Source organism: Rhipicephalus sanguineus, chromosome 4 (genome assembly GCF_013339695.2).
Source record: "Rhipicephalus sanguineus isolate Rsan-2018 chromosome 4, BIME_Rsan_1.4, whole genome shotgun sequence".
NCBI lineage: Eukaryota > Metazoa > Arthropoda > Arachnida > Ixodida > Ixodidae > Rhipicephalus > Rhipicephalus sanguineus.
This window is the reverse complement of record NC_051179.1, coordinates 117,131,857-117,149,862: the sequence shown is the minus strand read 5'-3', so window position 1 is coordinate 117,149,862 and position 18,006 is coordinate 117,131,857. Positions and strand designations below refer to the sequence as shown.

Genomic DNA, 18,006 nt, shown 5'->3' with positions numbered 1-18,006 from the left:
ACAGTGAGTTCTGAGTTCTCTCTCTCCTACATGTGTCCGCTCAACAACGTACCGGACACCCTGGCACACTTACTTGCTCCTGAAACACCCTTGTAACGCAAACCGTGATACTTAACAGGAGACGTATACTTCAACCAAGCACCGCAAACAAATGACTACGTTATTGAAACGTCGCAGGCCAGGCTGTTCCTCGTGAATGTAGAAGGCCATCGGCAACTCGTCGCCTTGGCCTAGAGGGCAGTCGATGCCAGAGGGCTCCTAAAATAGGGAGCTCTGCCATCTAAGATTGATACCGGGCATCGCTAGAAACACTGTTTCAACAAATCAACGTTTCTCTCTCTCTCTCCTTCCTCATTGTTGCGTACATGTGCAGGAGTGAACAGCTTCGAGGCCCTGCAGAGCGCCGAGGTGAACGAGTTCAGGCGCAACATGCGCTCCTTCTGCAGTGCCATTGCCGACCAACGAGCCGAGTGGCCTCCGCTCGAGCAGGTCAAGTACCGGTACCCGGCTCGCGTCGACCGCTGCTCGTCGCACTTTCCGCCGCCTCACATGGCCGACAGGGTGACCGAGGATACCGCATTTGACGCACACATCCTGCTCGAGAGAGGAGTAAGACCGGACATGATGTTGGAATGTTCTAAAGTTGAAATTTTCGCTATTGCCCGGAAAAGTGAAATCATGTATGATCGAGTTCAATACTGATAAGATTCTGCATATCGTCGCACATTCATTGTCATGGCTGTTATAGCATTTTCGTACTTCATGATGTCAAACAGCGCAAAGGACAAGGGACGATAGAAAATAGCACAGCGCAGGCACTGACACGCAACTCGTTGCGAGTCAGCGCCTGTCCTGTTTCTCTTTTCTACCGTCCCTTGTCCTTCGCGATGTTTTACGTCATAAACCAGTACCAACTTGCCCAGCTTTCCACTTTAATGCAGTATATTTTCCTACTTACTGAATATGAGGCTGCTGCTGAGTATCAGTGTGTCGTCACGTAATTTTGAAGGTGAAGAACAAAGCAGCCAAACCTTTGAAGGTAAACATTATTTATTGGGACGAACTTGGACCCAGCAAAAGGAACGCCCGACGCTCAAGCAAATAGCACTCACATTGTGATAATAGCGGCGAGCGTGGCCTGTCGCCGATAATCTGATCGTCGGTGAAACACGTTGGGTTTTATACATCCGTGTTTCGCTGATTCCTGCGTCAGCGCTGGTGCTCGCATTAGTCCTAGAATTAACTCCATCGCACGCGTCGGGTGTATAATCTGATCGGACAATTCGCAAACACTCAAGAAGGTTCCACTATATTCAGACGTGGCCTGCATGAGGTGCGGACAGCGATAACGCGCGTCAGAGCTCTAACAGGGAATGCTGTTCATTAAAGAGAGAATTGACAACCACGCGTTTGTAGCATGAAGCCGCCAACGCTTGGTTGTCAATTATCTATTTCATAGCCCTTCCGCCTTCTTGCAGGATTACGCAGAACTCATTTGCAATACTAAAAGCCGTTCTCAGTAAAAAAGAGGATAACGAAGTATAGTTTTAATGACACGAGGGCCAGTTGTGGCCCAAGAGAACCTTAACAAAACAATACAAGGAAAAAGGAAAACGTGCACCATGAAATCATGAAAAAGAAAAGCGATGCCGTGATGGGTTGCAAAGAAAAGTATTATCGAGCTTTGCAGAGGATATTTGTGAGATTATTACAAGCTGCTCACGATAATGCCACGAATGTTGCATTCGAATTTTTTTTTTTTAATATTGGCCAAGTTTCTCTGAAATGACATAGGCAGTTTCACTAAGGCGTTCGTTGAAAGAAATATGATCTGTTCTACTATGGAAGTGAGAACGTAATGCAGGGAGACTCGCAATGTAGAAAATCCAATTCAGTCGACACAAAATAAAATCTCTTGCCGGCTGTTGTTGTTGTTGTTGTTTCATTTAATAGCGTTAGGAATGTATCACGTAACTACACAAAAACGCGACGCTTTATCGGTCGTTTAGTTTCCAGTAAGCGTTGTCATTCTATTGAACTAATTGTCATGATAGCATGAACAGATCTACCCTGATCATCGTGAGCTGTATGCCACAACGCTCGAGTGACAAAAGCACAGCCTGCTGGCAACCAACACTTCGTGCCACGTATGACTGCGCCTCGCGTTCCCCTTTATATCGCACTTAATCACTTGACCTTTAACATTAGAATACCACCCCTATCGCCCCTCCTTCGCCCCCTGTTCCACGCGGTCCCAACACATAGCACGCGAACTTATCACACTGTGACGTTGCCACACATGACACGTCACGGCGTCATTTATTTCCTGTTGCAATGAAATAGTTTCTACGCCTCAGCTTTGCTTTATTGTATGGACTAAGTGATCCCAATTGTCACAAGCTGAGGATGATTTCTGAGTATAACATACCGCCTCGGCTGCGATCGCTTTAATGTTCTAACCAACCCTACTGAAACGTTCCGTATGCCATTCCAATAATTCCATATGTTTCCATACGGAATTCATATGTTTTTCGTATATTTTCCTTATGTTTTCCATATATTTCCGTAACATTCTTACGGAAACATAGAGAATTATTGGAATGCCATACGGAACGTTTCAGGAGGGAATACAAGACCTTTTATCTCTTATGCTCCATCGTAGCATACCCGACATTTTTTCCTTCACCAGAGCACGTTAAAAGTGAGCACGTCGGTGAGCGCCACCCCTCAGCAGCTGCTGCAGCAGGCCATGCAGAACGCCAGCACGGAGGAACAGTTCTTGTGCCACACGGTCGAGAGCCTCGTGCTCAAGGTGTGCGGTCGGGAGGAATACCTGCTCGAGGAGCTGCCGCTCCTGCAGTACAAGGTATGCCTTCGGTGTACGCGTCAGCGAACGAAAGAGAGTGGCTGAATGAGTGAAAAGATGAATTATAACAAGGAAAGCAGGGGAAAAAGAGAAGTGATGCTTGAAAGACTAAGTGGCACCATACGATCAGCATGAAGACAAATGGTTGGCGTCGTTGTGATAACGTACTTTTGCAAAAAAAAAAAGGAAAAGAAAGTGGTTATGTGGCACGCGTTAGTTTTCAGTTTGACTCGAGAATGCCCGCTTTAGTGCGTGTGATAAACGTACACCAGAAAAATTACCGGGCGGCGTTCAACTTATGTCCCCCAATTTTCCCCTTCCCCCGTCTACCCACTAACTTCCTCTAACGCCCCCACCGACGTGAATGTACCGTACACGCGAGGTGACGTGAACTCTTTATTGAGATTGCTCATGCGAGAGTGCATAACCACTTATTGGTCTCAGCCAGACCATCGATACAGGCGTCTGCGGGAAAGAGATCCGGAAATGACCTTTCGCCTCCCGGCTAGAATGAACCGAGGCAACGCCAGTTTGCTGCACCGGATTCGTCTGGGAGTTGCATTCACTCGCCGCTATGCACCACTCACCCGCCGTGCGGATAGCCCGAACTGTGAACGATGCCAAGTGCATGAAACAACAGCACATATAATTTGTGACTGCCCACATTACGTGTCGCAACGTAATACGCTCGCTTCAACGTTGGCAGGAATCGGTGTGGCAACACTAAGTGAGACGAGTATTTTGTCAGCTATGTGCGACCAGACAAAGTCACCAACTGCTATCAAGGCTGTGATGGAGTTTCTGAAGAGCACAGAACTGGACACAAGACTACAGCGAAACCACTAGGTCACGTGGTTATTGTAATATTGTATATACGCATATCTATTTCCTCTCCCCATCATCACCCCTCATCACTCTTTTTTCCCCTTTCCCTTTTCCCCTGTGCAGAGTAGCAGGCTAGAGCGCACTAGCTCAGGCCGACCTCTCTGCCTTCAAATAAGATTCTCTCTCTCTCTCCGTCTATCCTGCGTGGTCTTAATACCGATAGCTCTACTCCTACAGGTATAAATCCATACAACACCTCCTTCCGTTAATATGACCTTCATGCTCAGTCTAGGTCACGCCAGCGTCTCTAAGCTGCATCAGCGCCGCAGAAAATTCTCTCCAATGAGTTCGCGCCAATGTCTCTCTGGCGTTTCAGTGCGTTGATCACGCCCTTCCTTCCTCGCGCACCGCGTGTCGACGCAACGCCGGCTAAAGAGGTTCAGCTAAACGCTAGCAGTGCTGAATAAAAAACGCCAGGTCTGCGCGGAAAGCGCAGCACAGTCACAGCGAAAGCTTGAAGAGGGGCACTTCTAGAGCCCGTTATGAACTCTCTTGTGGCTACTAATACAAGTACACTAGCAACGTACCCACTACGCCACAAATCATAATTTTTGTGAAGTTGGGAAGCACCCACCATTATTCACCATTATTCGTCATTCTGCGGAGAATCGAGGTACCATCTGTAAGGCATTATGTGCAGTTTCTCGATGCGACGGCTGATGACGATGAAGAATTATGACTGAGCCTTTTGTAATGGGTTGGAAGCTTTAAAGGACAGACTAGTTACGTAATTCGCATTGTGTGAAGCCCGGTCGTTATTTCACTCTGCCACCACGCTTTATAACACACGCTAACGTGAGAAAGAGATAGAGAGAGGGAATTAAGTTTATTGAGACCCTGAGGAATTGGATTATGGGGCCCTTATGGGCTTCCTTGGCAACCAATAGAACTACACTTGCGAGGAACCAACTACGCTATAAATCATAAAAATTTTTGTGAAGTAGGGAAGCAGCCACTATGCAATTTTTCGTTATTCTGCGGAGAACCGTGGTACTTGCTAAACACCTGTAAGGCATTATATGCACTTTTTTGATGCAGTGGCTGATGACGATGAACAATTATGGCAGAGCTGTTTGTAATGGGTTGGAAGCATTCAGTGACCCACTCGTTGCGCAATTCGCATTGTGTGACGCCTGATTACAGAATTCGCGTTGTGTGACGCTTAATTGTTATATTACTCTTCTACCACGCTACATTACATATGTTAATGTGGTTCCTTCCCGGCATGAAGCCTGTATAAGGTCTTTTTGCTAAGCAATTTCAAGCACCGGCAAGGCTCTGAAGTAGAACACTGGGCTTCCACGCACAGGGCCCAGGTTCGAACCTCTTTCCATCCTTGAAATTCTTTTCTTATTTCGTTTTTTTTTTTTCTTATTTCGAGCGATAGTGCTTACGGACACCGGCGGCGGCGGACAACTACGGCGCCAGAAACGGCCCCTGTTGTGAACTCATCACAGCTCTCGCTGTCAAAGCGCGCTCGCATACGTGCACGCAAGTAGAAACAACCTGCAGCTGCGCGTGAGACATGATCCAGCTTAACGCCGGAGACCTGTCGACAGAATCGCGCATGCGGTTCGGGAGCACGAAGTCTCGTCCTTGCCCAAACCAAGACATGCGGTAAAGTTAAATGCACGCAAAAGAATGATCTCGTTTTTTTCCAAAGCAAAACCGTGCTATCGCTCGACATACTTGGTTTAACCGCGTGCAACCTAATGAAATTTTTGCGCACGTAACACGAAGACACAAACGGAAAGTTCAGAAGGACGAGTGCTGGTTCTTGTGAACTTTTTGTTTGTGTCTGCGTGTTGCGTGCGCAAAAATTTCATTATGCAGCCAAACCAACTAGCCCGCATTTCCGTTTTATTGCACGTGCAACCACGGCACTTTTTTGCTACTTCCCTTGACTCAGCGCTTCCCGTACTGTTTGGTTCCAAACAATGTGAGTGTGCGTTGTCGGCTAAGTAGCTTGCTTGAAGGAAAAATGTGCAGAATTGATTATTATTCCTTCAAATTCAGTCACGTTGAAAGATTGTAAACTGTTTTTGTGGACACTAAGAACTGTAAAATCACACGAAATCAAAGCATCACGCTCCCATTTGCTATACAACTGCTTCTGCCTCATTGTTTCCTTTGTAAACATTATCCCACTCTTTAAACAGCATACTGCGCATCTAACTAGTCATAATTTTGTTAGAAGTGAGCAGCATACTGCGCATCTAACTAGTCATAATTTTGTTAGAAGTGAGCTAGGAATTTAGTCGAAGTTTATCGCATTCTCTCCCATGGTAACTTTGCAGCTGATCTGGACATTATACAATGGTCTTGTGAGTGAGTGAGTGAGTGAGTGAGTGAGTGAGTGAGTGAGTGAGTGAGTGAGTGAGTGAGTGAGTGAGTGAGTGAGTGAGTGAGTGAGTGAGTGAGTGAGTGAGTGAGTGAGTGAGTGAGTGAGCGAGTGAGCGAGCGAGCGAGCGAGTGAGTGAGTGAGTGAGTGAGTGAGTGAGTGAGTGAGTGAGTGAGTGAGTGAGTGAGTGAGTGCGTGCGTGCGTGCGTGCGTGTGTGTGTGTGTTTGTGCGTGCGTGCGTGCGTGCGTGTGGCGAGGGGTGGGGGCTGACTGTCACAGAGCTCGATATAGCGCAGCCCCAGAGATTCGTTGAAGCATCGTTAATTAAGCTACGAGGGCTATTGAAGACACAAACCGAATCAATGCAGGAGCGGATAAATCAATAAATATTACGCAGCATTATGAAAAGTGCTTTACCGTTCCTGAAGTCTAAGCATCTACCATAAGCTTGGGTTCTAGTTCCCATGTTGGCCGAATATTGATAGACTCCCGAACCTACTTTTACTTCCAACGCGGGAAGTATACACCAATTACGTCCACGTAATCACCAGTTCTGTAGGGCATTCTGTAGTAACCTGTATAGGACTATAGTTGGATACAACTTCAGATGTCTGGAGAGGCGCCGCCCAGAAGACCGAAGCGTGGCAGCCCATCGCCTCCGCGAATAAATAGTCCCGCTACCCTGGTCACACAAGGCTTGGTCACCGGCCGTCCGGCTCATGACGTCAGTCTTGAGTGCGCGCCCATTGGTGCACGCTTCTGTACATCCGCATTTGAGCAGGAAGTTGTATCCGACTATAGGTTTATGCGAGACGTTATGAAAACGTCTGGAATTACGAAGGATATTTGCGATGTGCTGTTTTGTTTGTACACGACACTCGATCGCTCCTTAATTATGTGTTGAAATGTTAACTCACCAGCTGCAACGATTGGCACGGCTGTGTTACCGTGAGTTGAAAACACTAAATGAATAATTAAGGGACACCATAAAATCGCAGTTTCACGCAGAGCGTAAGGTTGTCGTAAGTCGCTGCGAATTGGTTCAGATAGGCGTTTACGATCTGTGAAGAAGCCCAGCAATATCAGCTTGCCTATCTTTTATCTGAAGGTGTGCCAGTAGATGCTCCCTGGCTAAAGCAGATTCTTTTAATTCACCTATGCTTTCTTCCAGTACGTTCAAGACAAGATCTCCGAAGGTATACCGCCTCAGTTTCTCATCGTTCCCGTCAGCGACATCCAGAGTAAGTATGAGCTTCCACGCACCCGAACATTTATATTGCTTTTACGCTACTTGACTTGATATATCGCGTAGTAGTATGGCTATCCTGGAATAAATGTGCCAGCTAAGCGCAACGAAAAATCTTAGCGTCTGTGGAGCAGCGAAATGCCTACCCTGCATACCTTTGATAGGGTGATTGTCCACGCTGGCAGCAGACCCATGTTCAAGAAGGCCATGTCGTCACTCCACATTGTTCAGGACAGGACGGTGCACACGTACAGTCTCGATGCATTTCAAGTAGTGGCGTGTGTAGGCTAATGCGAATAACATCCCCTTCCAGTCACTGAAGTGCAGCAGGTCGACCTAGCTGAATTAGCAGACATCTTTTTAGTAGGAAGTAATCGTCAATGGTTAGCCGAAAGGCATCCCGGAAATCAATATACATTAATTGCAAGGTTAACGGGAAATTAAGCTGACCGCTAATGTCAAGCATTAACAGGTATGAACTTTGGTCATGAGCGTTCTTATATCCCAGGGGTCGGCAACCTTTTGAGAAAGAGGTCCGAGTTGCATGAAACCGCCCCGAAGGGGCTGGAAGGGAAATTGGGGGAAGCTAGGGGGGGGGGGGTGCTTTGCAAGCAAGGAAGGAGAAAAGATTAGGCGAATCGACAATACTGTACGAAACTGGAATATAAACCAATAAATCATGTTTGTTCTCAGCGCGCATGTCACAAGGTTGCAATTTACAAACATGGGTTACAAGCAAAAAAAAAAAGCTCTTTCAATTCGAGTTTTGGTGCTGAACATTGTTAGCCAACACGCAGATATCTACATCAAGGCTGCTCACACCGACAGACGGAGGAAGTCGTGGAAATGTTCGTCGATTAATCAGGAACGCAAGTTGATTTGATCAACTTGATTCTCGAGAGAGCCTGTTCGCTGGCAGACACACACACACACGCACGCACACACACACACACACACACACACACACACACACACACACACACACATATATATATATATATATATATATATATATATATATATATATATATATATATATGTGTGTGTGTGTGTGTGTGTGTGTGTTGTGTGTGTGTACTGCCCCCTTTTTTTGACCTTTGAAACGAGAGCAAGAAGACGTAATCTGGCTAAGTATGAGGGTAGGGGACAATGCCAACTGGAATCGATCTTTCTTTGTTTCTTTGTAACCCCATGTCGGCCTTCAGATAGGAAGTGGCAAGGGGGAGGAGGGGGGTTCTGGCGTCTTGCCAGGGGCAGCACAGTACTTCCCCGCGGGCCGCCGGTTGCCGACCCCTGGAATAGTCGAACTGCTCTTCAGACATATTAATTGGTTTAGAAAGGTTATATTCCACAACATGCGGTACCCGCGGCTTTCTGTATTGCTCGCAGCCGATCACGACATCGTGTACGCACAGATCGAGCAGCGCGATCCGACCAGTGGGTCTCCACGGGCGGCATTGGATCAAAATCAGTGTGTGTCGGCGTGGACCATAAAGGAAGCCTTCCGGGTCAGGATCGTGTCGGCCTCCGCCATCAACGTCGAACCTGGAGCCAAGGTATAGATTCGGGTGGTGTGATCATAACGCTCTTCATATCACTGAATATATATTTCGATGGAACGGTATTCTAATACTTCTCGCCATAAAGTGGGTGTTTTTGAACTCCTGTTGCTAATTTCGCGGCCCTGATTTTGACTGCCTGTGTATCAGGACAAATTTCCTACGCATTTTCACATCGACACATTTATTTTTCATTCGACTCGTTCGCACTTTCTCACTACCCGCTGGAAAGACGGTGTCGAAATAGCGAACTTAGCGGGATCCACAGTCCGGTAAACGACGGCCATATTGAACACCACGAACGATGAAAAAAAAAAAGTAAAGAACACTGACTTGTGGAATATTTTATCAAGAAAACTGGGAGGTATATTTACGAATGAGAATCCGTCCACTGCATTGTCTCTCTGTCACACTGCAATGCAGTTTTGTTTTTGAACTGCGTTTAAATTTCCCATGTACGCATCGTGTGATGCACTGCTTTATGGCTTTTTCTAACAATATCACGTCTGATTTGAGCTTGTCGTTTGCTACATTACAATACCGACATTTAGCTTCTGTTAGTATAGTATTGTAATGTAGCAACACTTAGTCTATTGCAGTCTAGAATAGTTGGATTCTCGAATGCGTGCGGCAAAACATTGTTGAAAGACTGAAGTTTTTCAACAAGTAAATAAATACTACGCGAGCTGGCTCTAAGCCCATAGAAACCCGTATGCGCGCATTGATCACTAAGTCCAGGCTTTCTTCAGCTTTCTCTTGCTTTCAGACATTGAAGTGTGGACGCTTGTGTCAGCATGGAAAACAAACGATACAAGGTGCCACACAAAGTTTGTCTGAAATTATTGAACCTGTTGACACAGCGGTACGTTGCTTCTGCACGCAGCTGGCGGTGGAGGCAGGGCTGTATCATGGCACAGAGCTTCTCTGCGAAACGCGGCGTACGAACGAGTGCGCGGCCAACGACGGCCAGTGCGCGTGGGACCAGGAGCTCGAGTTCACGCTGCCGGTGCAGGACGTCCCGAACGCGGCTCGACTCTGCCTCGTCATGTACGAGGTCACCAAAGGAGCCAAGGGAGGAGCACAACGGTCACGCAGGAGGGTCGGACCGGTACGCGAATGCGTTGCATCATCCACCACAAGACATTCGCACATTCACATACTATGCTGAATGGCTCGCCGTCGGTTCTGGTCGGTCTGTCGTAGCTTCGGATGACGTGAGGACTAAAACTGAGGCTCGGACAGACGAGAAAGCCTCGAGCCGAACCATGAGGGACGGCAATCTTCCACGCACTTGAGGCGGGGGGTCGCTCCCCGTTAGATTTCCTTTTGCTCAACTGCCAAATCATCAGCAACTAGCATCAGCTAATTCCTTTCTGATCAGAAAACAGGCAGTATACTTATGTAGACTAAATAAATTCAGGCAGAGCGGTGACTCCATGCCTGACGTATTTCAACAAGGCAATTAAGTGGCGGTTGCATGCAGCTTTGCAACGCGACTTCCAACCCAAAACTTTCTCCACCGCCACTAGTTCCTCTTACGTCGAATACATTGGCTGCCTTTCATTTTGTTTTTGTTTTTTTCGCATGCAACGCGCGACTGCTTTGAAGTTTCTTTCGCGAAGCCATCGGGTCGTATTGCAACAATTTCGATCTAAAAAGCTTTTTGCATTACACCGGGTCTACAGCAAATGGCACCAATTTGATCAGGGCAACGTTGCAGACGATTACAAGGGAAAGTAGGCTGAACTTATTTACTGCTACAGCACCCCGTTCTCGACTCAGTCAACACTGTCTCTTCGTGAACCATGCTTCAGAAAGTGCAAAAAATAACGAGCAGAGTGGGAGCCAGAGCTTGAATTCTGCACTCGCTGCTGTCAAATGGTGATCTGGAGGATAGTGAGTGGTAATAATAATTGTGTCACATGCTTCAGAAGTGTAGTTAAATAAAATGCGTTGCTAGGTGAGCCACTTCAATTACTGGAAAATGCATGTTAGCGTTAACGCGCATTCTTCACAGTTAATTCATACCAGATACTCGCATACGAAGTGCGACCAAAATCGGAAGCGAATATTTCCGCCTCATAATTCGTCCAGTGGCAAGTTTAGCCCCAGTTTAGCGCCTCATACGCGCTTGTATCAACTAAGGAAGGAGTTGCAATGGTGTATAAGACTAGAAGATCTGTAGTGATCTAAGGATATAGATCAGAAATTAAGGACGTTACTGTTAATGGCAGTAGCGTTTCGACACAGCGTGCGGAATCGTGACATCTGCTCCTGGCCGCAGTGGCACCAATCGAAGCCAGTGTCAGTTATGATAGGCCTCGGAAATCACAAGTGCGTTGCCGATGTCGCGCTCGCACTGCCTGAGCCACCATGTGCTCCAATCAACGTAGCTTGCCATCCTCTTTTTGGCACCAGAAACTACAGAATAACTTGATATGCCAATCCAAGCAGTATCTATAATCACTTGTACATAGCATTGAATTTTGGAGAGGCTGCCGTGCTTCGGTGAGCAGATAAAGGCACGTGTGTTGAATACTTTATTATATTAGTGCGAGAGCTTTTTTGCCATACTGTTCTTAGCATACGTAGAAGAAGAGGTGGCGCTGCATTATTTGAGAAGGGAATTATGTTGTTGCAAACCTTGTGAGTCATCTAGTGCTATTGCATGCGTATGTTGAAAGCCCAAGTAGGTGAAAACTTTTTTTTTTGACCTATAAAAATAATCTGCAGTAACGTCTCCAGCAAATTCAGCGTCAGCCAGCGTTACATCTCGAAAAGTTGTGGTCTTATGTATATATATATATGTATGCATGTATGTATGTATGTATGTATGTATGTATGTATGTATGTATGTATGTATGTATGTATGTATGTATGTATGTATGTATGTATGTATGTATGTATGTATGTATGTACGTGCCTGTCTCTCTCTCTGGTCGTCTGTGACGTATTGCTGCGCTGCTGAATTTGTGTACCTGCCATCGAAATCGCTATTAACTACCTTCTCCGCAGGATTTATTCGCCGCTCCCCTGGCGTGGGGGAACGTCACGACGTACGACTATCGGGGTGTCTTAAGGTCTGGCATTAAGGAGCTCAGCCTGTGGGCCTACGCCGACGACCCACAGGCCGATGAGCCGGCCATGTTGAATCCAATGGGGACAGCCGTCGCGAACCCAGACCGTCGACAGGCCACGCTGCTCACGCTGTGCTTCCACTCGTACGGCGACCGCCGACTTGTCTGCTTCCCCAAGCTGGACGAGGCAAGTCGAAACAATGCCTGCATTAGTCCCATGGTAACGGCTTTGAAACAACCGCAGGCATATTCAAAGTAAACGGAGAAATTATCTTCAACACTAATCCGGCATCTCAAAGCGAGAACGAATTTCCAAGCAGAAGCCATAGCAATTGCTGAAGGCAAGTGAAATGAGAGATATTAATAAAAGCTGGCTGCAGAAGGCCCTTTTGATTATTGGTGCGTGTGAATCGAATCGGCAACTACACTGAATGACGCGGGATCTAATCCCGGCCACGGCGGCCTCCTTTCGCCTCCATCGATATGTAGAGGCCCGTGTAGTTATTTGGGTGCACGTTAACGAAACCCACATGGTCGAAATCCCCAGAGCCCTGCTCTACGGCGTCTTTCATAACCATATCGTGGTTTTTGACGCTACCCCTACAATTAATATTAGCAGCAACTAAAACGGACAGGGCTGGACAAAGATACTTTGAAATTGTATCGCGATACGATACAAGATACTCGGGCAAGAAGTATTTTAGATACAGATACAAGATACTCGTGGAATAATTGTATCCGATATGATACTTCCCAATTGTATCTTAAGATACTTCGATACATTTGCCAATTTGCTGTTATAGATCTGTATAATGAAGCAGCAAAGGCCTATGTAGAAATGTGTTTACTTGAAAATTTCTTAACTGCGACCAGCTTTGTTTAATTTTAACAAAATACCTGTTTGTATCGCAAGATACAAACTTTCTTGCTCAAGGCTTATTAGTTTCATTTCTAAACGACTTATTGGGATTCGTTTGGCTGCTTAACATGACAGCTCTTTAACTGCTGCGCTGTTAGTTGTTTTTGCTTGACACTTCTGTAGTTTATTGGTGTCGCTGCTCTACTTGGCGACCAGCTGGCTGGTTACCATCTACTTGCAAGTGCCTCCGCACGATGGCGCAAATACCTCTGTGCAGTCTTACCTTGTCCGCAAGGGTATTGTTTTCGTAATACCGCATCCACCGACAGGTGTACAGCAGCAACAACGTTGGTAGCGATTTTGTTTGTGACGCATCGTGTAAAGACGATGAACTACATAGTCGGCGCTCACAATTAATTGAGGACACAAAACTGCAGTGATTTTCATATTTTACTGATCTGCTGGCGTAAAGCGTTCGTTAGCAACATATTCACTAGCGTGTCATCTTTTACCATTTGTTCTCCGAGAGAACCTGAGCCGCCAGGAAACGTCTCAGACGTATTCTAGCGGCACAAAACGCCGAAGATTATCACTGCTATTCACACTATTGCCACTTCTAGCTCTGCTTACCTGCGGATTTGTAACAATAACAATACTTTAAGGTGACCTAGAGAAGGAAAACGCATATATTTAAGTCACATAGCAAGGTGGTTCCGTATTAAACAATCAAAGCGAATAAGTATACAGGGTGTTTCACGTAAGTAGAACCCAATATTCAAAAAACAAGTGGTTAACCACCGCTGAAGGAAATCTAAGGTATTTGGTTTGCCGTCATGCGGCACTCGTTATGGTATGTTTTGTACTAAGCTTAGCAGGTTAATTAGAAGAGCGATAATGCTTTTAAAGCCTTCTGTGCTGACGACGGACTCGGCCATCGTCAGAGACAGAATCTGAGCAGTGTGATATTTTTGTTTCCTTTTTTCTTGCCCCTCTCTTTTTGTTCCTTTTCTTGCTCTCCTTTTATTTTGTAGCATCTCTCTTCTATCATCTTTTATCTCCCTTACCCCTTCCCCCAGCACAGGGTAGCTAGCCGGTCTAAGAACTGGCTAACCTCCTTGTCTTTCCGCTTGTTTCTTCCTTCCTTCCTTAACTGGTTAATTAAATAAGGTCAATTATGCGACATTGCGACATTTTTAATATTCACTTTAGGGCCAACTGCGCTTCGACCCATCGTAGAGCGAATTTAAAAACGACCAACCCAATTTTTTTTGGTGGCGTACATGCTGCGTAATAAATATTTTTGGGCTTTTAGAGAAAGCCCGCGAAAATATTAAATAAAGCCAGGTTCGCAGACAGTTAAAAAATAAGAATAAATCAGAGAACGTATTTTCGCAGCAGGTTGCAAAAAGACATATTACATAAACAGACGGGCGAAAAATTATGCAGAGGACAAGGTAATGTATGGGGTGCAAACGGAAGACAGCAAAGAAAGCACTTGTGCTAACAATCAAATTATCGTTAAAAGAACTTCTCGAATAATTTAGCAGGAAGAACAAAAACACAGTACTTCAGAATATTTCCTGTTACGTAAATGCTGGTTCTATTACATCTAACGTCAGCACCGTTAGTGGGACGGTTGTTAGAATCTCCTTTGCATGCAAGTCAATCTCGTCGTACTATGCAAGTCAAGTTTGCATCCACAAGATCTTTCAAATCGCTGATGTGTGAAAGGCGCGAGACTCAAAGCAGCCCCATTTTTGCATTCTTGAGACATTGCAACGAAGGATCACGCAAGACAAACTTCGATAGTGACAGTATAGCGGCATCAGAATTTGCGCAAAGGACGCCGCACGCATTGGGAGTACGCAGCAGAGTGCAGGGTCTATGAACAAGTGTCATCACGTCAACACAACTAAAAATAAAGAAAGTATCGAGAAAACAAGAGGTCGACAGTGCGTAGACGTTCGCGCGCTTGGTTTTGTCCAAATGGCTCGAGAGCCATCACGTCACTCTGCTCCACCAATGGGGACGCGTATACCTAATCACCTGCCCTCGCTGGAGCACTCTGGTGGAACGATAAAAGAATGTCGCAATTGTTTTATTTTCTTCTGGTGGCATTATGGGCAGTAGTATCAGCTTAAGAAGCGGAGTTCAGCCAACGTTTATTGCTTTGCACGGTGCTGTTTCTATAGCAGTATCTTGTATCTTAAGATACACGATACATTGCTGAATGTATCGGAAATACAGATACTCGTTTTGCAAGACGTATCGCGATACAGATACAAGATACCCAAAGAGTATCTAAGATAGTATCGAAGATACATGTATCTTCGATACTGCCTAGCACTGAAAACAGACAATCCGATGCCTTTTTCACTGTTTATGAATATCGCCGCGTCAGAACTCTGACATGAAGACCAAGCCTCGCCGAGTCAACCCTGCTCTATAGAGAATAACAGGATAGGCCTGTTCTCATGCATGGTCTTATATGTGGGGGGGGGGGGGTGCATCTTATCTGCAGTGCACTGAGCGCAATGAATTGGGCATTATCGACCACTGTACCTGTTGCCGCAAGCGCTTTTACCCTGAACGAAGGAAGCTCACGGACAACATGAAAAAGAGAGGGTTCTTCACAATTGAAATGAACCGATAGTGTATCCGAAGGTCTGCGGATAGTTTGCAAGAAAGTGTCTGGCATTATTTTCTTTAACTTTTTTTTGCGAGATACGTGACACATGGTGGAACGGACTGTGTAGGAATAGACGCTCAGACGAAAAAAAGGCCGGTCACGTCTTCAAGGCTAAATCCACTTGTAGCAAAGTAGTCATCGCCACCAGCACCAGCACCGGGTCGCACAAGTGTCTTTTGTAACTTATCATCCATAATTAACCACTTGCCGCTCCAGGTGTTGTATCGTAGGCTGTAGGCGTGTGTATTATCAATAAATGGCCAATTGTTACATTTTGTTCAGAAAGCTGCTCTGCCACCTGAAAGTCTTGCCGCTGTCGTAAAACTTTTTCAAGGACTGGCCATTTCACCTTTGCTGTCATTTTCTTTTGATCTATTGTATTGCACTGACTGCAGTTTCTTGTCATTTTTTATTCTTGTCATTTAATAGCCATGCTTTTTTTTGTTTTGTCTTTTTTTCTCTCTTTCAATTACAAGTGCACCGTTAGTAAAAATACTTGCTCGCTGTTCATGAGTAATCTGTAATGAATGCATTGAACTGTATCGTTATTCTTTCAGATTCTTGAATGTGCCGCATCCTGTGTCAAAGAGCAGGGTTCCTCGGCGCACGGAATAGTAAGTAACAGGTCATCATTCACTGTAACATGTACGTACGCCTCAGTGGTTTTATTGTGCACGACGTCATTTGGCTGCTACAGTAATTATATGACGTGCGAGAGCGAAAACGGCAGACGAGGAGCGAAGTAGGCTACCACCAGCCAGGGGCGTAGATTGTTATCGGTGAGCGCCTGATCGCGTGAGCTTCGCAGCGGGTAACCCTTGTGCTGTCGAGAATATGCGACAATGATAATAGCTGGTTAGTAAGGTTGGTGTTGCATATTCTGCTTTGTTGAAGCGCTAGCGAAAACAGACACGAAAAGGCACATTCGACAACGCGCAGCACTGTATGCCGTCGTATGTGCTTTCTGCGTGTCCTTGTTATTTCTTGCGCTACAGCAATCTTAAAATGGAGGCGATATCTTAGTTGCGACAAACATCAGTTAACTGGAGTGAAAGGCAGTGACCGCCTGTCACTCTAGAAAAGCCGTCCGTGGTTTTGGGCCGTAAAATGACACTCAGCTTTGCCAATAAAAATGCAAATATTTATCTCCTTTTTGTAAGTATACTGGCAAATTAAATGTATTATTTAAAAGCAAGTCCTTTCTTTTGCACCTGCAGTACTTGAACTTATTACATCGAGTGTTTTGACAAAACTGGCATGAGTAAAGAATCGCCTCGTAATTATGGACGAAGTCCCGTAGTGGTCGGTGCGAAAGCCAAGACAATCCTTTGCTTGATACGCTTGCTATCGCCGCATTTGGTGCGTGGTTTGTTTTGCCGGACCGCTTCGCGTATCAGCATCTCTGTTGTTGAGGCAAACCAGTTACAGCCGCTTTTGGGAAGACATGTAGACCTCCGTGCGGCAATTTTGTTGGTTAGCTTCGTTAACTGAGGTGGTCAACCTCAGTATACAGCAGCACGGTTAGTGGGACACTGCAGTTATCCTTTCCGTCTTACTGCATGTAACTACGGTCTGCGGGAACGGAGGTTCGTCGTAACTAGGGTTAGCGTGCCAGTGTAACTACGGTATTAGTGGCTGGGCCTACGTCAGTAGGACCTTCGTAACCTATGGTTTGCCTGTTCGTAGTGCGGCCATGGCAGTCCCACTTTTCTGCCAGCGTGAATTCTGGTAGAGTCAATCGTCGGCGATGCTTGTCCGCTGCCGACTGCCGCGGGACTCAATACGGAATGGTCGATCTGAAACGTGCCAACAGAGACAATATTTTAATCTTGTATTACGGACCTAAAAATAAAAGCTAAAGAAATTGGAGCAGCTACGCTCTAGTGGTGCGATGAATGAGGAAACAGCGGAGCTGCTGGCATTCCCCTTCTTTCTTTCTCTCTCCTCCTCATCCTCATTTCCCTTTCCCACACCTTTCTATGCTATAGTATACATGGCTATGCTATGCTTGAACCTCTTTGCCTCCTTCTCATCCTCACTTCACTTTCCGACCCTTTGCTGTACTATACTATACATGGCTACCCTCTACTCTCACCCTTTCTCTCCTCCCCACCCTCACATTCTCCCCGTTACATCCCTTTCCCTCCCCCTTGCCGTACTATGCTGTACAAGGATATGCTATGTTTTACCCTCTCCCCTCCTCCTTTCTCTCCTCCTCACCCTCACTTCCCTTTCCAACCCCTTGTTATACTATACTATACGTTTCTATGCTATGCTTCAATCTCTTTCCCTCTTCCTCTCCCTGCTCCTCACCCTCACTTTCCTTTCCCACCAGCAACGCATTCATATGGTTCCCATAAATTCTTGTACTCTGTAGTGGAGCTTGCCCAATTACTGCGGCGCATGCCCTTCAACTGGTTTTTCCAGTCCACGGATCACCACTTACGCCCGGCTTTAACAGATCCGCTGTTAAATAAAGATGAA

General features: G+C 46.0%; 1 protein-coding gene across 1 annotated transcript in view; it reads left to right on the top strand.

Annotated features, from left to right (window-relative positions):
• LOC119390614 (phosphatidylinositol 4,5-bisphosphate 3-kinase catalytic subunit beta isoform) overlaps positions 1–18,006 on the top strand; it is a 76,576-nt gene that overhangs the window by 23,252 nt on the left and 35,318 nt on the right. Inside the window, exons 4-10 of the mRNA XM_049415318.1 lie at positions 374–609; positions 2,690–2,866; positions 7,264–7,333; positions 8,728–8,894; positions 9,781–10,005; positions 11,913–12,161; positions 16,080–16,136. Of these exons, the coding sequence (XP_049271275.1) occupies positions 374–609; positions 2,690–2,866; positions 7,264–7,333; positions 8,728–8,894; positions 9,781–10,005; positions 11,913–12,161; positions 16,080–16,136 (1,181 nt within the window). The remainder of the gene's footprint in view (positions 1–373; positions 610–2,689; positions 2,867–7,263; positions 7,334–8,727; positions 8,895–9,780; positions 10,006–11,912; positions 12,162–16,079; positions 16,137–18,006) is intronic.